Below are 18,063 nucleotides of genomic sequence, written 5' to 3' on the forward strand. Positions count from 1 at the left end.
TTCCAGGTAATGCTTGCATGGCTTAGTTAGCACGTTCGCCTCACACCTCCAGGGTTGGGGGTTCGATTCCCACCACATGTGGGTGTGCAGTTTGCATGTTCTCCCTGTACTGCGGGGGGTTTCTCCAGGTTTCCTCATGCATAGTAGGCTAGATTGGCATGTCCAAAGTGTAGTGTATATATATGAACGTGTATGTGATTGTATCCCGTCCAAGGTGTACTTTGTCCCCAATGGGATATGCTCCAGGTTCCCCGCGACCCAGAAGGATAAGCGGTATAGAAGATGGACGGATGTATTTTACACAATGACCTGAACATAAACAGGAATTATATACAGAGTATTTGTGTGCTCGGGGCGCCATCTAGTGGTGTTTTTCCTCGCACTGCACATTTCCACCTTCGCACTGCGCTGACTGCAGCTGTCAAGCGCCATAAAGCGTGCAGCCTCAAAACGTCGCTGCAATGTGAACTGATAGCGGCATAAACGGCATGAAATCTCACTTCAACGCTACAAACTAAACCCTACGACTTAAACACATAAACAACGCCTGGTGTATTAATTGATTATGAGGGCCTGCCCGGTGTTAGTGAGCAGATCTGATCACGGATAGAGTATAGCCGAACACGTGATAGAGACAGGAAACCAAAATCAGTGAAGTCCCAACAACCACCCGAATTACAGATGCTTTCGCTTTGAAACGGTTTAAAAATAATAAAGTCGAGCTAGGGAAGCGAGCAAAGCTCAAGCCCAAGTCTGAAGACCGTTGTGCATAGCACGAGCCCCTGTAAAGCTCAAGCAAAGTAAGACAAACTCGGTGATAAACCGAAGATAACCGGGGCGCACTACAGCATGTGTACGTGTATCTGATCAGAAATGGACGCATTTTCGGAACAACACAGAGTTAATGTTTTACCAGACAGCCATCAGCTTCAGGCTGTAAGAGTTTGTCTCGTACTAAGGCTTTGTTTTCCGCAAACATCACCGCCTTCACGGTGCGTTATCATCATCACTCTTCCACCCCATTGATCGTGTTGAAGTTTATCGAGCCCCGAAGTTGGCCAGAGGTAATACCTTGCGCATGCGCAGTGCGGCTTAACCATCCTGCTCAAAATAAGAGTTAAAAGAGAAACGAGGTGAGTTGCAGTTTTCTTAAAATACCTCCGTAATGCAAAGCTTAACGAAAGAAACAATGACACTAGTGCCCAGGGAAATGTTTGTTTAACAGGTTGCGGCGACCGTAACTATTTATAACGATGCTTAAAACCATTAAGATAAATCGAAGTGACAAGTTTGTGTAGAAGAAATTAAAAGCGAGCGTTTCGCTGTTTTTGCTGGACCTGGCGCACTAGAGTTCCTTTGTTTTGGTTATTACTGAAGAACTCCATTAAACCACCTGCATGAGTGTTTTCTCCCTTTTTCAAAGCTAAAAGAAAGTGTATATTTCGCGTATTGTGGTCCGCTTGCTAGCATTACTAGCCTCACCTAGCCGGCTGTGCATTTTGAATTGGACCACAGTCGGGTTTAGACAGCGGAGGCTAACCGGGCTAGCTAACGACATTCCGTGACAAGGGGAAAGTAAGGAGTTTGTTGGCTGAGAGAAAAACATTGACTTGCAACAGAACAAGTTATACACTCGACCTCCATATAGCAATTAAAGGTCGTGCGGAATTACTTAGACCAGATAACTCTGACAATTTCAATAGTTTAACGTGTCGGCCGCCCTTTGCTATCCTCCGCCATTTTGTATCAGGCGAATGCTAATAATGGGCGCTCGCGCATTGCACTTTATTTATGGTTGGAATAAAATTGACGTAACACTCTTGGAGCCGAGAAACAAACATTTTGAACAAGTTGAACACATCCTCGGGCTGTACACGGACGCGTTGTCACGGTGTCTACAGCTTCCTGGAGTCGGATTTGATTTAAAATAAACGATGGGTGAAGAACGTTATTACAGTGTCACCCACACTATACGAATGTTAACACGCGCAAACGTCTAGTTTTGTGTTGGAAAACATATCGGTCTGTAATTTTTCCTCTCACTAAACCCGCAGAACTATGTGGACATTACTGAACCGGGGATTTCCACGAGATTATTTTAAAACAACGTAAAGCTGAACTTGTTCCTCTAACTTTTATTTCACTCGCTTCTTTCAGTTTTGGATGGCCTGAGTGCCTGAGGGAGAACCGGATGAGTTTATTTCCACCCGTGTTTCTGGACAAATCGCTTTGGAAACAATTATAAATCCATGTTTTATCCGTATTTAAGTGCTTGGTGCAGTCAGTCCCGGCCGCGAGTCGCCCCCTGGCGGAAAAGCGCGGTACAGCAGATAACGCGCAGCTTATTTCGTAAGCCGAGTTGCGGGCGTATCGGTGTCTGTCTCTGATCTCGGAAACAAGGTCTTGTGCGTGTTATATCGTCTTTATAAACATACAAGTCTGACACATGCTTAATCTGTCACTCCGTAAAGTGTCGACAGAGAATCTGACCACGGTCGTGCAGAGCGATGATTGGTCGGCTTGTAATGAAACTTATTGTTTTTTAAACTCGAGTTATGAAAACGTCAAAAGGTAAACAACAGAGTTAAACGATCTGTGTAGTGAAGAATAGATGGAGCTCTGTGCTGGAAAAGAAGTCATATTTAACTGTTACTTATCAGCTATGAAGTTTTAGACTGCTGTTTCTCTCTCTCTCTCTCTCTCTCTCTCTCTCTCTCTCTCTCTCTCTCTCACTCTCATTCTGTCTCTCTTTGTCTGTGATTCTTTCTGTCTGTGTTTCTGTCTCAGGGGAAAATGACAGACACACCTGCCAGCAATAGCTCAGCCCCAGGAGCAGATTTTGACATGATAGCTGCTCTTGATTGGAAGGACGGCATCGCCACGTTGCCTGGCAGTAACATCAGGGTACAGACGCTCAGTAATACAGACAGGGACGCACTAAACCCATTATTTTTAATTCTCTGTACATCAATGTCAGAGATGTGACATTCCTACCATAACTAAGTTTTGCAAAAAATGTGAAAGACGGCAGCGTGCTTTAAAACAATTTGTGTCGTCTGTTCACATGCAAGAGTTAAAATCTGAGTATATGGACTATGATCTGGTATTGACACAGATTTCGAATGGGTGCATCTCTTGATATAATCACAGTTAACACTTATAGGGAAATAGATGGCTTGGGTAGTAATTAATTATACATTTCGTTTTTATTGCCATTTAAATCACAAAACAATATCTTTAAAAAAAAAAAAAAAAAATATTGACGGTATGATGATAATGCTAGACAGCACAGAATTTGGGTGTTCCAGCCATTGGTATGGATGCAAAGGTCAGAGAAATAAAACACAAATAAACCCTGCCCAAATTTTGATTAGGGTAAAGAAGAAAAAATACAAGCAAACAAATGGACCACATTGCTGGTACAGATAATGAGCATCACCAGGTTTAACTTAGCCAGGGACTTAAAGTCCAGAAAAGTAACATTCAAACTTTACAGCAAAGGACAGATTTTTATTGCTGCTTTAAAAACTGTGTTTCTGAACGTCTCTTGTAAGTCCAGAAGATTTTTTTTATTCAGTTGCTGAATGCTGGAAATGTATCAGTAGCCACTGTTTTCATTTCATGGTAAATTATTGTGCATGCTAGTAGGGGTGTAACATTACACAAAATTCAATATCAGTATATAATACAGTGATATGTTACAATATGTTTTCAATAGGTTTTTGTATTTTTTCAATACAAAAATAGGTATTTTTTTGAATATGTCCAGTCCATTTGAGTTGATTAAAACATTCAACAATATCAAAGACCAATACATTAAAACTCCAACATTGAGACTTAATAATGACAGTGTTTCTGTGAGCCATTCAGACCTTTAGCGTATAGTGCAAAAATAAAAATAAAAATAAAAACCCTGTGCATTAGAAAGCAACTAAATTAAACTTGGCTAAATAAACATCTGGCCAAGACAAATAAACTTTACGAAATCAGCCCTGTTGTTGGTAGAATATGTTGTTTCTACTTGGATAATCGCTGGGACCCTATCATTTACACCCGTTGTCGAATAGGCCACTCCAGACCCACTCAAGTTTCTATTAAGGGCTGAAGATCCTCCTTTATGCCCCCATGCCAAAGCAATATCTCTGAGGCACACTGTTTTACTGACTGACGGTTTCGCATCCTCTAGGAGTCTTTTTTAAAAAATCTATTAAATTTATTCGGTTTATTCATATGAAAAGATTTTAATGAAGTGAGGCCAGATTTAGTTTTAGATTGTTTGTTTATCAAAGATAAACTTGTGTATGTAAAAAAATGTATGTAAATTCTTCATATTTTTCTAAATTTTAACTTGTTTCCTTCTGTGAAAATAGCCGTGGTAGCTAGCATGGTGTTAAATTGCAAACAAACATCTGGTCAAGCTTTCGCTGGTTTTCAGGGTTGCCCGGTCTCACCAGAAATTCAATCCCAACTACATCTCAAGAACAGCTCAAAAAGATAAACAGCTCACTTTATTAATTCCAGAGGGAAATTCACATCTGAAACTAGCCCAAAAAGTTTGGACATTTGAAATGGAAGCACATTTTTCCTCTTTTTCTAAGTCTTTGCACGGGGAAACAAGTTCACCATGGCATGCACACATTTCTGATTTGTTGTTTCAACCCTATCCCAATTTGGCATAAACTCCCTGGCAACCCAGCTGCCATGACTCAAGGGGGCGTGTCTGAAGCGCAGGGTGATTTATTCCCATTCTGCTGTTAGCTAGTTGTGCTCAGAAAGTCACACATTTCTCTCAAGCTCAGATGGGTTTTTGAATCCTGTGTTCTGCACTGTATTGAGCAGAGTCTCATATGTGCAGCTATGAACTTCCCAACCTCGACTGAATCAGCCGGGAATCCTGCAGAGAGGTTTGTTGTGTGTTCTTACTGCTGGCTAATACAGCTGTGACGATACGGCATATCGGTCGATATGAGGCTTTTTATACGTTATGTCTGCGTACGGAACGATACATTCAACAGACTGCATAATAAAGTGGGCTTATATTACATGAAGTGAAATAAGTATTTAAACTTAATCAATCACACACCCTCTGAAACTATAGTGTCCTCTTTATATCAAATCAGTGTACAGGGGTTAAAGAAAAACCTGTTTCTAAGCAGGTGGCCTTTCACAAGCACTAATAACTGCTCCAATGATATATTGTGTGCGTATAAATTTCATAATGCCAATAACTGCTCTTATAATGTGCTGTGTACGTTGACAACTAATCGAGAGCATTGTATAAATATGAATATGAATGATACGATACGCTGTATCATTACACTCCCACTAGCTAGCTGATTGCTATAGAACACTAGACTACTAAATTCTGACGTTCTCCCAGCCAGCTCTCAGCACACTTTAACCATGACTTGAGGCATATTCATGGTAAATTGGATAAGAAAGTATAAGAACTATTTTTTTTCTCAGTTCCGGATGACAGAATTTGGGACACTTGAGATCGTAACGGATCCAGAGCCGAAAGACAAGGAAGAGGAGTCCTCATGCCCACAATCAGAGACTACGCCCTCTAACGGCTCATCAGAGCCACCCAAGCATTCAAACCAAGCAGAAACAGCAAAACTACGTGCATATGATGTGGGTGAGTATAGACATGGGAACCTACAACAAACTTGAGTTTAACATGTAGAAAATCCCACAAAATTTCTTTACGTGCCTTAACATAGTAAAATGCATTTAAATAGTGTTTGTTCTATTTTTTTTGTTGTTGTTGGTTTCAACAGCCCCGTCTGGACTGCAGACGCAGACAGGTAGCTCCAGTACAATGAGCACCAGCAGAGAGGATCGCTCCAATGTGGAGATGGCCAGCTGCAAGTCCTGTGGCCACTCTGGTTCACGGGAGTCTTTTCTCCAGGGAAAGTTCTGCAGTCCTGGCTGTGTACAGCCCAGCAGTGGAAGGTAAACTCAAATGCAAGTGTGAGACAATCACTTGGAGTCGAAATACATATTAATCAGATGGACTGTGCTGTTGGTTCACATGACATCTACTTTGAGTTCACAGTAAATAATTCAGGTGCGTTTTGACATAAGGACATGTATACTACCAAGATAGATTTTCATTTTAAATGGGTTCAAATTTAAATACCTTGTCAGTGAAATAGGTCAGTGACATTTCAAATGAATGGAATGTAAAAGAATGAAATGGGCTCTTTTAGATACTACAAAACCAATTAATCACTGTGCTATGATAAGAAATTGAATTATAACATACTAAATGCAAATTCTGGTTTGAGTTTTACAGTTGTAAATTTGCTTATAGTTCTCATAACTAAACAGACAGTAGCCTGACGGCTAAACTAGGAGGAATTTTAGCCCATTCCTCAGTACAGAACAGCTTCAACTCTGAGATGTTGGTGGGTTTCCTAATGTTGTTTTAGATCTGATGATGTTTTAGGTCATATTTATGCAGAAATATAGGAAATTCTAAAGGGTTCACAAACTTTCAAGCACCACTCAATCCGGACCGCACAATCTGTCAGTATCTTTAAAAAAAACAAACAGCTAAAGACCCACCTCTTCCGTGAATACCTAACCAACCCCTAAAAAAAACCCCTTACTCTGGCTCTTACACCTCTACTCTGCACACTTTGCTTCTTCTAGAACTCAATTACAAATCTTGTATGGTAGCACTACTTGTTCTGTATTGTTCTCTGCTTGTATTCTCTCATTTGTAAGTTGCTTTGGATAAAAGCGTCTGCTAAATGAATCAGTGTAAATGTAATGGATGTATCTTCTTGTCCTGACTTACTTAGTAATTATTTAGTAAATGTTCTTGTTCTGCCTTATTATTAATTACTATTCCCAAATCCATAATTAGTAACTCGCAACTTTCACATTGCTTGTGAGGGTGTTGTTGCTAAAGGAGAAAATTCGTTGTAGGGAAGTAAAATAAACTCGTTGTTGCGTACGTATTTACTATAATGTATCATCCAGAAATGCTTAGCAAGCCCCTCAGCTCTCTGATAGCTTATAGTGTACAGCTCGGGGAGGGGTGCTGGGTGGCATCACCAGAAGGCAGCAACATTACTGTAATAATGTGACGTGTCTCAATGTTTGGATGCTAAGACATGTTCTCTGTGCCTGTAGCAGAGTTGAACCACAGGGGTGCTACAGAGGAGAAACTACAAATGGTGTTCCCATTATTTCTATAGTTTATTATGTAAATGTTATTTATTTCAGTTTTTAATTAAATAAAATTGTTGTAGGTCTCAGCTACTTTATTTATACTTCAGTGTAATGTGAGACATGTCAAAAATGAGCACCCCACAAGCCCGCCAATAATGTTGTCCTGGTGATAGGCCTGCACCGAGAATGATTTTCAGTGATTTGTTTAATTTTGTGTGTGTGTTTGACTCTGAAGGTCGACTCCAGGTGATACAGGAGAAGGTGAACGTTTAGGTAAACGAATTCGGAAGAAGAAGAAGATGTTCATGGAGTCTGAAGATGATGAGGAAGACAACATTGAGGAAGAGGAGGTAATGTGCATTCACACATTATCACATGCTCAGTTCATGCAGACCACATAACGTGGGTTTCTGTACTGTGGCTAATAAACTGTTCTTTACTTTATAGGAGAAGTTTAGAGTCTCAAAAGGCAGAAAAGCAGCTAAACTTGCCAGATTGGGTAACCTTCTATCATGCATGTACACTCATATAACATCAAAACAAAATATGTTTTGTTCTTGTGCCTTAGTGTTATATTCTATCTTAATAAAAATTAGTTTTGGTTTTACAGTTCATTCCTTCCAGTACAAAGACAAAACAATTTTGAGTCTTCCTTTGCTAGTATTTTTTGTCTAGTAAAGTGCTCTGTAAAATGAACGTCCATTTTTTGCTATACAGTAACAGCTTGTTAGCAGCAAACATCCAAGCTCGTCCGAGCATTTTTGTCTTCACACACACTATTCCCCTTTCCAACCATCCCTTGATTGATGAATAATAGATTTTTATTTCAAAGAGGGTGGAATTTGTGTAAGTTTGTGATTCTGTGACAGGCTCATTTTAGAGATTGTTTTACAAGCTTTGGGATGTTCAGTGCTAGAATGCCTTGTTACCTTAGACCAGGGGTGTCCAGTCTTATCCGGAAAGGGCTGGTGTGGGTGCAGGTTTTCTTTCCAACCAAGCAGAGGCCACACCTAAGTCTATTGAAAGCCAAGATCAACTGATTAAACAGGTGGAATCAGGTGTGACTCCTGCTTGGTTGGAATGAAAACCTGCACCCACACCGGCCCTTTCCGGATAAGATTGGACACCCCTGCCTTAGACTGATGGAAAATTTAGATTCTGTTGATTTCGTCTTAATACTTCGTTGGAGTTATACTAAGAAATATTTTATCGAGTAGTGTAATATCTCTTGTCTAGGATATAATCCTTGTTATAGTCCACAGACATGGGTGTAGGAAGTGAGAAATCCTCCAAATTTCAAAAAAGGCTGTCCTCATCACTGTTCTGCATATTTAGCATGCTTGCTAAGTTACTGTTAAATTTGTTTAAATTCAGCACAGCATGATGTATCACGAGCACTATTGGCCGTCGTGTAAATCAGTCGCACGCTTAAACATGCTGTCATGCTGACATCCTGTTTCAGAAGGAAATATCTCAGCATACAGAATCAAAACCGCTGTCAAGCCATTTAATGTGGACAGTAAGCAAGGACATCTTATGATGTTTTAGAGCTTCAACTGAAATGTTCATCATCAGTTTCATCAAGATGTTTCTAGTTTAAAATGACAAAATATGATCGTGTCTTACGTATGGTATGATACTATCGCCATAGTTACAGCCACGCCCGTGAAGAAGAAGGCTTGGAGCTGGCCAGCCTACCTAGAGGAAGAGAAAGCTGTGTCTGCCCCCTTAAAATTATTTAAAGAGGTAGGATGTCTAAATTATGAGAATTTCCACATGATAAACAATATGTCTTGGATAGGATGTTAAAGTGCTGGGGTGTGTGATTTGCAGCACCAGGCCTTTCCTCAGAGCAGGAATGCGTTTAAGGTTGGAATGAAGTTGGAGGGCCTGGACCCCTGCCATCCTGCTTTCTTCTGTGTGCTTACTGTGGCAGAGGTAATGCATGATCAACAGTCACTCCATGCTGTGTTTTAAAATTGGGAGCATTTGAATGCCTTTTATTTTTATTATACTGTTTATTCAACAATGCAACTATATGCAAGTCCCTGGTAAAATAGCACTTCATGTAGGTCCAAAAAAAATGAAGGGAGGGGAGGAGTAGACTCTGAAATGTTAACCTCTACACTTTCTTATTAATTGCTGTATATAACATCTGTTAAAAACCAGTGACAAAACACACACACACACAAAAGCAAATAAACCGAATGGTTCAAAAATATGATTCATGTCTTGGGATGGCGCAAACGTGATGCTGTGTTTCGACCTGAAGAGGGGGCAGTTCAAAAAATGTAAAAATGTTTTAGTCACATATACAGCCCATCTCACAGACTGTACTAGAAACACGATTATGGTTGGTCTGACTGATAGTGATACTCCATACATCCTGCCGAAGGAAAATTCAATTAAATGGCCCTGAATGATTATTGGGGCATGAGACCGGTGTTTTTTTTTTTTTTTTTTTTTTTTTTTTTTTTTTTTTTTTTTTTTTTCTACTGAAGTTTGATTGCACGGTGCATTTTCTCAGAGTACCATCAGCTACTTTGGTTGCTTGCAGAGACACCATTTGCACTAAGTGAAATAGTTCACAGGAAATTCTCGAGCAGCAAAACTAATACTAAATTAGTGCCAAGGTGCTGGATAGCTGAAGGTTCTATTTTCAGAAATGCAGAAATATGCCTGAGAACGTTTTAGAGGAACAAACACATTTAACACATTATAGTATTTCCTGAGAAGCTTAAATTGCTGAATCTAATCACTGTTTAGTTCTTGACAAAAAATCCCGTTTAATTGAGGTAGTGTGTGAAGTAAAGAGTCTGTGATTGTGTTCTCTTGCTCTCAGGTCCAGGGTTACAGAATAAGACTTCATTTCGATGGTTATCCTGAGTGCTATGACTTCTGGGTCAATGCAGACTCGTGGGATGTGAAACCTCCAGGCTGGTGTGAGAAGATGGGCCTCAAGCTGCTGCTGCCCAAAGGTCGTTAATAAAATAGACAGTGACCCAAAGGGAAATGAGCATAATTTCCTGGAGCAATTTCAGTGACAGGCTAATGTTAAACACCTCTGGTCTTTTTTTTCCCAGTGTTTTGGTGTTATGTTAAGAATTTTGTAGTTAGTAGGTAAATATGATGCAAATATAAAACAGTTGTGATTAGTGGCTAGATGCTCTCTTTTAACCAATATGTAATGAGATCCCGCCTTCAGAATTTTCAAAAGCACCTACTGGAGAATTAATTTTCATTTCATTGTGTGTGCTTGTCCTTGTAGGTTGCAGAGATGGTGAATTTAATTGGAACACTTATGTAAAGAATTGTAGAGGCCAGCTGGCACCCAAACATTTCTTTAAAAGTCTTAATACTGTAAGTTGCTGTGTACCATGCACTCCTACTAACACAGCATGTACTCTTCTCCTTCAGTGTGTATAGAGCGCATATTATAACAGTTCTCTAATGACACCTTGCAGTCAGTGACCCCCTCAGGCTTTCGTGCTGGGATGAAGCTCGAGGCTGTCGACAGGAAAAACCCATCACTAATCTGTGTAGCCACAATTTCTGCCGTTGTGGATAACCGCCTCCTCATCCACTTTGATAACTGGGATGATACATATGATTACTGGTAAGAAAGAGTGTGTATGTTTGTCTTTCTATTTACCTGTACGTGCATGTACAAACTTTTAAATCGTTGTGCATCCGTTGCCAGGTGTGATGCTAGCAGCCCGTATATTCATCCAGTTGGGTATTGTGAGGAAGCAGAGTTAACGCTGACCACACCTGCAGGTAAACAAAATATGTACACTCCCTGCCCGATTTATTAGGAACACCAGTCCACCTGCACATCAGCAGATGAACTGATTAGATTTTATGGAATTGATTCGATTTAGTTGTACATACAACAGTGTTTGCTGTGTTTATCAGAGTACAAGCAACCAAAATGTTTCTCATGGGAGAAATACCTAGAAGAGACTGGAGCCCAAGCAGCACCTGCTAGAGCCTTCAAACAGGTGAGTGTGACAGAGCGTGCTCATATCAGCAAACCGAATCTCTGATGTTAAAATTCAAATGGCGAAACATCCACGTGCTCTTCCTTTTCAGAGACCTCCACATGGCTTCCAGGTGGGAATGAAGTTGGAGGCAGTGGACAAACGCAACCCCATGCTCATCCGCGTTGCCACTATATCAGACACAGAGGACCACAGGGTCAAGGTATACACCCTACACCACTTCCATACGTTACAGTTACTTCATTCCCCGAAATGTCTTTAATAGCTTTAGGGAATTGTATTGTTACTTAATGTACTACCTCCAAGTCAAGATGCCTCTGAGGCTGAATTAACATTACATTTCTCATTTGGTCACCAGCTGTAATTAAATCAGTGTATTTAGCTAGCAAGAATGATTTCAAGTTGGCTGTATATTTGGATTGTCACTTAGACTTTCACACAAATTGTCGTTTTTTAAAAATGTTGTTGAATAACATTCTGTTGTGTTTGTGTGTGGTTTTATTTCAGATCCATTTTGATGGTTGGAGCGATGAGTACAATTACTGGGTGGATGCTGATAGCCCCGAACTGCATCCTGTAGGATGGTGTCAAAAGACTGGTCATCCTCTGCAGAACCCCAGTTGTAATACAGTCATAATTCATAATATAATTATATCATAATTCAATGCATATGCATACACAATCATCTTTTTTGCGCTTGGTGTATAATGCTGTAAATATCACACACATACATTTATGTGTGTTTTATGTTAAACACTAATTGAATTTAGTTGTTTTCAGGTTCTAGTGATCCCCAGGTGCCTCCAGGACAAGGCTGCCCTACTCCAGGATGTAATGGGGTTGGACACATTAAAGGGCCTCGCTATGGAACACATTACACGTTAGTAATTGACATGGACACACTTTTACATATTGCACACTGAAGGTGTCAGGTTTGTTTAATTCCTGTTTACTAGGCTTGCTGTGATAGATGGTGTTTCTGGTGTTACCGGTGTTCGGGCCACACACCGATTACATCACTTGCCCACCGAGGCCCTGCCCCCACTGTCGTTTTGCCTTTTTATAGTAATAAAATTCATTGAGTTCAGTTAGAGAACGGACACTACAATTAAAAACTGAACATTTCTGCTCAATGCAGCATGAGCTGAAGGAGTCAGAGTCGCAATACAGATCAGCAGGAGTCAGATTTCATTTAGCAGGAGTGAGAGTGAGGCAAGCTGACTGGTGAGACGATGGCAGAAGATATGGTTTCAAAAGTTCTATGTTTAATATCGGGGAGTTTGTCATTGTACTGTTTTGTAGTTGTTGTGTTATTCATTAAGAATAATAATGAACCCACCATTCAAGCAATTGCTGCTCCGAATTGCCGCCAATTCGAAAGCAAAAGTGAAATGCTCATGGACATTCGTCATGCCTTAAAATTGGACAACAATTTCATAAACATACAAACCTCAAACACGTTCAACCAATAACGCATTAAAAAACTCTCTCTCAGGGCCGTCAGCTGTCCCTATTCTGAGCTGAATTTGAATAAGGAAGGGCTGCTGCCTGACAGGCTGAGCGGAGAGAGGCCGGTGACACTGAGTGGACCTTCACGGCACAGGCGCACAGAATCAGTCACACAGACTCCTTCTACCACACCCACAGGCAGCAATCCTGAAAACAATGACAACACTGAGAACTCCTCACCAGCCAAGTAAGGGGGTTTGTGTATATTTCTACTGAAATGAGGTGCAAATTAAAAACGTGCCTGGTGCTGTGTGTAAGTATGACTCGTATATTTTTTGTTGATTATTTTCTTTGCAGGACTGCTACTGCAGCCAAGTGCACAAAGCCGAATCAGGTGAAGCATGAAGGAAATGGAAAAGGTAATTCAAAAAGGCTGGTTTTATTTAAACTTACCAAACACTTTATTCACAACACCTCTACACCTGCTCATTTATGCAATTATTCAATGAGCTAATTATGTGTCAGCAGCACAATGCATAAAAGCACGCAGATGCAGGTCAAAAGCTTCATTTAATATTCACATCAGACATCAGAATGGGGGAGAATGTGATCTCTGTAACTTTGACCATGGCATATGGGCTGATTCTGCTATTGTAGCCCACCCACATCAAGGTTAGAAGTATTGTATGTTCTGATGTGCTTTTCTACTGTCCATGATTGAAAAAAGGTGTTATTTGAGTTACCGTAGCCTTCCTGTCAGCTTGAACCAGTCTGTCCTTTGTTGACCGCTCTCATCAACAAGGCATTTCTGCCCACAGAACAACTGCTCACTGTGTGCTGTAAACCCTAGAGACTGTTCCGACACCATGATCAAAGTCACGAAGATTGCATCTTTTCCCCTTTCTGATGTTTGATGTGAACATTAAATGGTTTTTGTAACCGCGTGATTTTTATGCATTGCATTGATGCCACGTGACTGACAAATTGGATAATTACATGAACGTATAGGTGTTCCTAATAAGTGGTTGATGAGCGTATATGACATCATTCAAAAATTAATTTTGGGTAAGGGTAATTAGATGTGAGAACCTAGTTGGTGTGTTTCTCTCAGTAGACTCTCTGCAGCAGTTCTTGCATGACTCTGTGTTCTGTGGCTGGGAGCCACCCAAGTTTCAGCACTGTTGGGAGAAACATGGCAAACTGTTACCTGAAGCACTGGGTCTCAGTGCAAAGACAGTGGCCAAGTGGAACACAGAAGAGGTAAAAGTGCAATTTATTATTGATGATGCTCAGTATTGTATGCTTGCCCACTGATGTCTGGTTATTATGCCATGAGTGGACAAATCATGTCTGGGCTATTATTTTTATTTATTCGTACTTGCCCAGTAGACAAGTAGGTTTAAGAACCAGCAAGATAAAAAAAAAAAAATTCTTACTGACTCAAAAAAAGATTTCATTTGGTATGAAGCTTAAAAGAAAATTGGCATACCTCGATACTGTAACTATAGCAAAAATCCCACCACTTGCTGCACTACATTGGCTGAAGCATGGTCTGGCTGATGTTAGAACATTTTTTACTAGGTGGATTAGCATGCATGGATGACATGTTTTCAGACAGTTTTAACATGCAAGTACACTATATGGCCAAACATTTGTGGACACCTGACCATCACACCCATATGTGGTTCTTCCCTAAACCGTTACCACAAAGTTGGAAGCACACAATTGAATAGGATGTATTGGTATGCTGTAGCATTACAGTTTCCCTTCACTGGAACTAAGGGGCCCAGATGTGTTCCAGCATGACAATATCTCACTGCACAAAGCGAGGTCCATGAAGACATGGTTTGCCAAGGTCAGAGTGGAAGAACTCGAGTGGCCTGCACCGAGCCCTGACCTCAACCCCACTGAACACCTTTTGGATGAATTGGAATGGCGTCTTCTCTCCCATCATCAGCACCTGACCACAGTCACAGTTCAAAATCTAGTGGAAAGTCTTACCAGAATAGTGGAAGTCATTATAATAACAAAGTTTTTAGTTTTATTTGTATAGCGCTTTTCACAATAGACATTGTCACAAAGTAGCTTTATAGAAATATATCAATTTCAGATCTATATTTTAAATCGGTACATTTTATCCCTAAAGAGCAAGACAGAGGCAACGGTGGTAAGGAAAAACTCCCTCAGATGATATGAGGAAGAAACCTTGATAGGAACCAGACTCAGAAAGGGAACCCATCCTCATCTGGGTGACACCTGATAGTGTAATTATAAATAATTCCCTTCTATAACTGTGTGCTACACGATAAAACAAAGAGTGCAACTGTGTAATCAGGGAATTCACCACAGTCTCAACACAAAGTCTGTTCTGCTGAAATAATGAACTGTCTACCGATGGAGACCCGAGCGCAAAGTCTGTTTGTACAATTATAGTCGAAAACCGTCACCACAGCCGCAGTCCCAAGACACCGCACCAGAACTGCCTGCACCAATTGCAGTCCAATGCCATCTCCATGGATTTCAAGTGTCCCCGGGATGTCCATATGGGACCATCCCCAACAACAGTGACTGGCCTCCAAGCGACAAGAACAACAAAAAAGTGGGATTCGATCTGAAATGGGATGTTCAAAAAGAACATGAGTGTTATAGTCAGGTGTCCACAAAATCTTGGCCATATAGTGTATGTGGAAACACCGTCAAAACCAACTTAGAAAAAGTTTGACACAAAACTGTCATTTAAACTGTCTTCTCTTCCTGCACATAGTCACCTTGTGGTTAGAATCGAATATCTTACATGGTATGCAAGGACAGAACACCAAATCTCATAGCATAAACGCTTGGCAGGCTACGCTAGCACAAACACAATGTGCTACATTAGAAACTTTGCTAGAAGAGGATTATAATCATAAACTCATTTGTTTTTCTTAGGGTGTATTAATACACTTCACTAGCTAACTTGCTTACCATATGTTATTTGCTACCACCTTTTAATGTATTCAGTTATTTTCCAACTTATCTAATCAGTTTATGGGTTTTCCACCCTAATGTGCATTGATGAATTTCAGTCATTGTTACTTTACATTGTCATCTTTTATGTGCAAAACTTTGTCAGGTTGCGAGTTTTGTCAGAAAGCTACCAGGCTGCAGGGAACATGCTGCCATTTTCAGGAATGAGGTAAAATAAAATGACTACTTTTTTTTTTTTCTTCAGTGATTTTACTCTCGGATCTATTGTATGATGTTTTGATTTCTCGTGATGTTGATATTGATCCAATTTGATGTTTGTCGTTTTATAGCAAATTGATGGTGAAGCCTTCCTCCTTCTCACCCAGTCTGACATTGTAAAGATCCTAAGTATCAAGCTGGGCCCTGCTCTGAAAATCTATAACTGCATTCTTATGCTGAGGAGTGTGGATGAGGAATAGCACCCCCACACCCTGGATACCTGCCTTAGTACTTCTAACCACAAGGCGCAATCATTTTTTCCTCATCTTTTTTATGTCCCAACTATGTGACTCATCCTTGATGGTGATGAGTCCACATTGTATGTAGTTACTGAGGTTGCCCTATGATGAATAAGTACTTCAGAAAATTGAACAGACTGGAATGTTATCTGCTTAAAAGCAGTTTTCTGTAATTGTCCTGTTATAGAACTGGGCATCAGAATGTACAAGTTGGGTATAAATATAAAGGTCTTTGGAGGACTATGCTGCTAACCAGGCACAAAATTTCTTGACTTCTCCTGTATTTTTCTTGTATCCTCTGTATGTAGTCCTAACTGAAATCTGCTACTTTATTCAAAAGTTATTTGATCATTTGATTCTCATTAACTTATTGCTAATTTGATTTTTATTAACGTTTTGGACTCAAAAGTGCATGGTTTTGAGGCACTGCAATATCAATGCATTATTATTATTATTTATGATTTGTATGGTTGCTAACTGTATAAATAATTGGTTTCAGAAATGTGAACAAATTACACATCGGTGGACCTTTTACTTGAAATGTACAAAGTAATTTTTAAATTGATGCAAAAAACAGACTTTTGTATATGAACCCACATCACATCCACGATGGTCAGGATGGGTGTGTAAGACCTCTAGGATGAGGGAAATGCTTGTGGGTGTGGGTGTTTGCTCATGTGGGTGTGTCTGTATACTCCAGAGAGAGACTGTGTACATGTTTTACTTTGCATCAGGGAATCTTTTAGTTCAGTCACATCTTAAAATGAATGTCTAATTTGCTATGTATTAGTGTCGAAATTGTGCTTTGTGAAATCCATTTAAAATTTTGTAAATTGATGTACAGTGATACTGATTGGGTGTATTTTGATCTTTGAGGGTGTGTGTGTGTGTGTGTGTGTGTGTGTGTGAGAGAGAGAGAGGGAGACTTAAAGACAGATTCCATTGAAAAGATGAAATGTGAGCTGTAATGCTCAAGAGTCTAAATGGATGAAATTAAAAACAAACTCTGAGTTACAGCTTTACACAAGCGAGTCTGTCACTTTCATTTATTTGAGTTGCAAAATGGATTGAGAAGGATTGTGTCCTCTGCTTTATTTATTTATTTATTTATTCTTACATTTGCATAAAAAAATAGGTCAAGGTTTTGTTTAAGTATCTATTTAACTTGCTAATCATTTTTACTCTAAGCATAGTTTGGTATTTTTTCTTTTATGTCCGTTATTCAAGTAGATGTACCAGTGCATTCACTGCCTATTTGAATTTTGGGATATCACATAAAAGATGCTGGATGGAAACACCAAATATGAATAGGACGGCTGTGGTTCAGGTGGTAGAGCATGTTGTCCACTAATCGTAGGGTTGGGGGTTCGATTCCCAGCCCACATGACTCCACATGCCGAAGTGTCCTTGGGCAAGACGCTGAACCCCAAGTCGCTCCCAATGGCAAGTTAGCACCTTGCATGGCAGCTCTGCCACCATTGGTGTGTGAATGGGTGAATGAGACACAGCGTAAAGCTCTTTGGATAAAAGCACTATATAAGTACGACATTTACCATTATGAATAAAATCTCCAAAATGTGCATAAAAACTTTGTGCTCAATTCAGGTGGATAATTCAATAAGAATTTAAGTTAAATTTAATAAGAATAATTCAATAAGAAGGCATGAGCATAAACTACGATACCCATTTACCCAATAAATTCCTTTATGTACATCCTCTCTTAAACACATGGGATGGATATGATGCTTTATTTGCAAGTGTTTTATGCAATATTCCAATTTTTCCAAGGTTAAATTTGCAACTTGGATGGAAATGTAGCTATACAGGGAGATCCCGATTTCTTATGGAAACACAGCTGATGGAGGAACCTTGTTTCTTTCAAAAATGAGACCCCAAAGTGATCACCTCACTGGTGTTATGGAGTATTGAGATTACAGCCACATACACCTTTAGCATATATGGGTATT

The 18,063-nt window shown here is 39.9% G+C and overlaps 1 protein-coding gene across 4 annotated transcripts; it reads left to right on the top strand.

Moving 5' to 3' along the window:
* Positions 1-738: 738 nt before the first annotated feature.
* Positions 739-17,123, top strand: l3mbtl1b (L3MBTL histone methyl-lysine binding protein 1b). 4 transcript variants are annotated; one of them, XM_017453800.3, is made up of 21 exons: positions 739-1,133; positions 2,788-2,904; positions 5,467-5,638; positions 5,781-5,955; positions 7,418-7,532; positions 7,630-7,681; positions 8,834-8,928; positions 9,016-9,120; positions 10,025-10,160; positions 10,451-10,542; positions 10,647-10,798; positions 10,883-10,959; positions 11,098-11,183; positions 11,275-11,385; positions 11,691-11,805; positions 11,964-12,063; positions 12,679-12,879; positions 12,990-13,051; positions 13,744-13,892; positions 15,745-15,807; positions 15,929-17,123. In XM_017453800.3, the coding sequence occupies exons 2-21, from the start codon at positions 2,794-2,796 to the stop codon at positions 16,055-16,057; spliced, it is 2,298 nt and encodes a 765-aa protein (XP_017309289.2). In that variant the 5' UTR covers positions 739-1,133; positions 2,788-2,793; the 3' UTR covers positions 16,058-17,123. The 4 variants fall into 4 exon arrangements, with proteins under 4 accessions (XP_017309289.2, XP_017309293.2, XP_017309290.2 ...); XM_017453804.3 differs by having other exon boundaries at positions 13,747-13,892; XM_017453801.3 differs by lacking the exon at positions 739-1,133 and adding an exon at positions 1,169-1,575.
* The last annotated feature ends 940 nt before the right edge of the window (positions 17,124-18,063 follow it).

Source organism: Ictalurus punctatus, chromosome 23 (genome assembly GCF_001660625.3).
Source record: "Ictalurus punctatus breed USDA103 chromosome 23, Coco_2.0, whole genome shotgun sequence".
In the NCBI taxonomy this organism is placed as follows: domain Eukaryota; kingdom Metazoa; phylum Chordata; class Actinopteri; order Siluriformes; family Ictaluridae; genus Ictalurus; species Ictalurus punctatus.

What these genes read in the sequence shown, in the direction of transcription:
- l3mbtl1b (XM_017453800.3), top strand. Translation starts at nt 2,794, where the DNA reads ATGACAGACACACCTGCCAGCAATAGCTCAGCCCCAGGAGCAGATTTT. An exon ending in CTGCTAGAGCCTTCAAACAG is followed by an intron (nt 11,184 to 11,274) that starts GTGAGTGTGACA and finishes CTTCCTTTTCAG; the next exon opens with AGACCTCCACATGGCTTCCA. An exon ending in GCATGAAGGAAATGGAAAAG is followed by an intron (nt 13,052 to 13,743) that starts GTAATTCAAAAA and finishes TGTTTCTCTCAG; the next exon opens with TAGACTCTCTGCAGCAGTTC.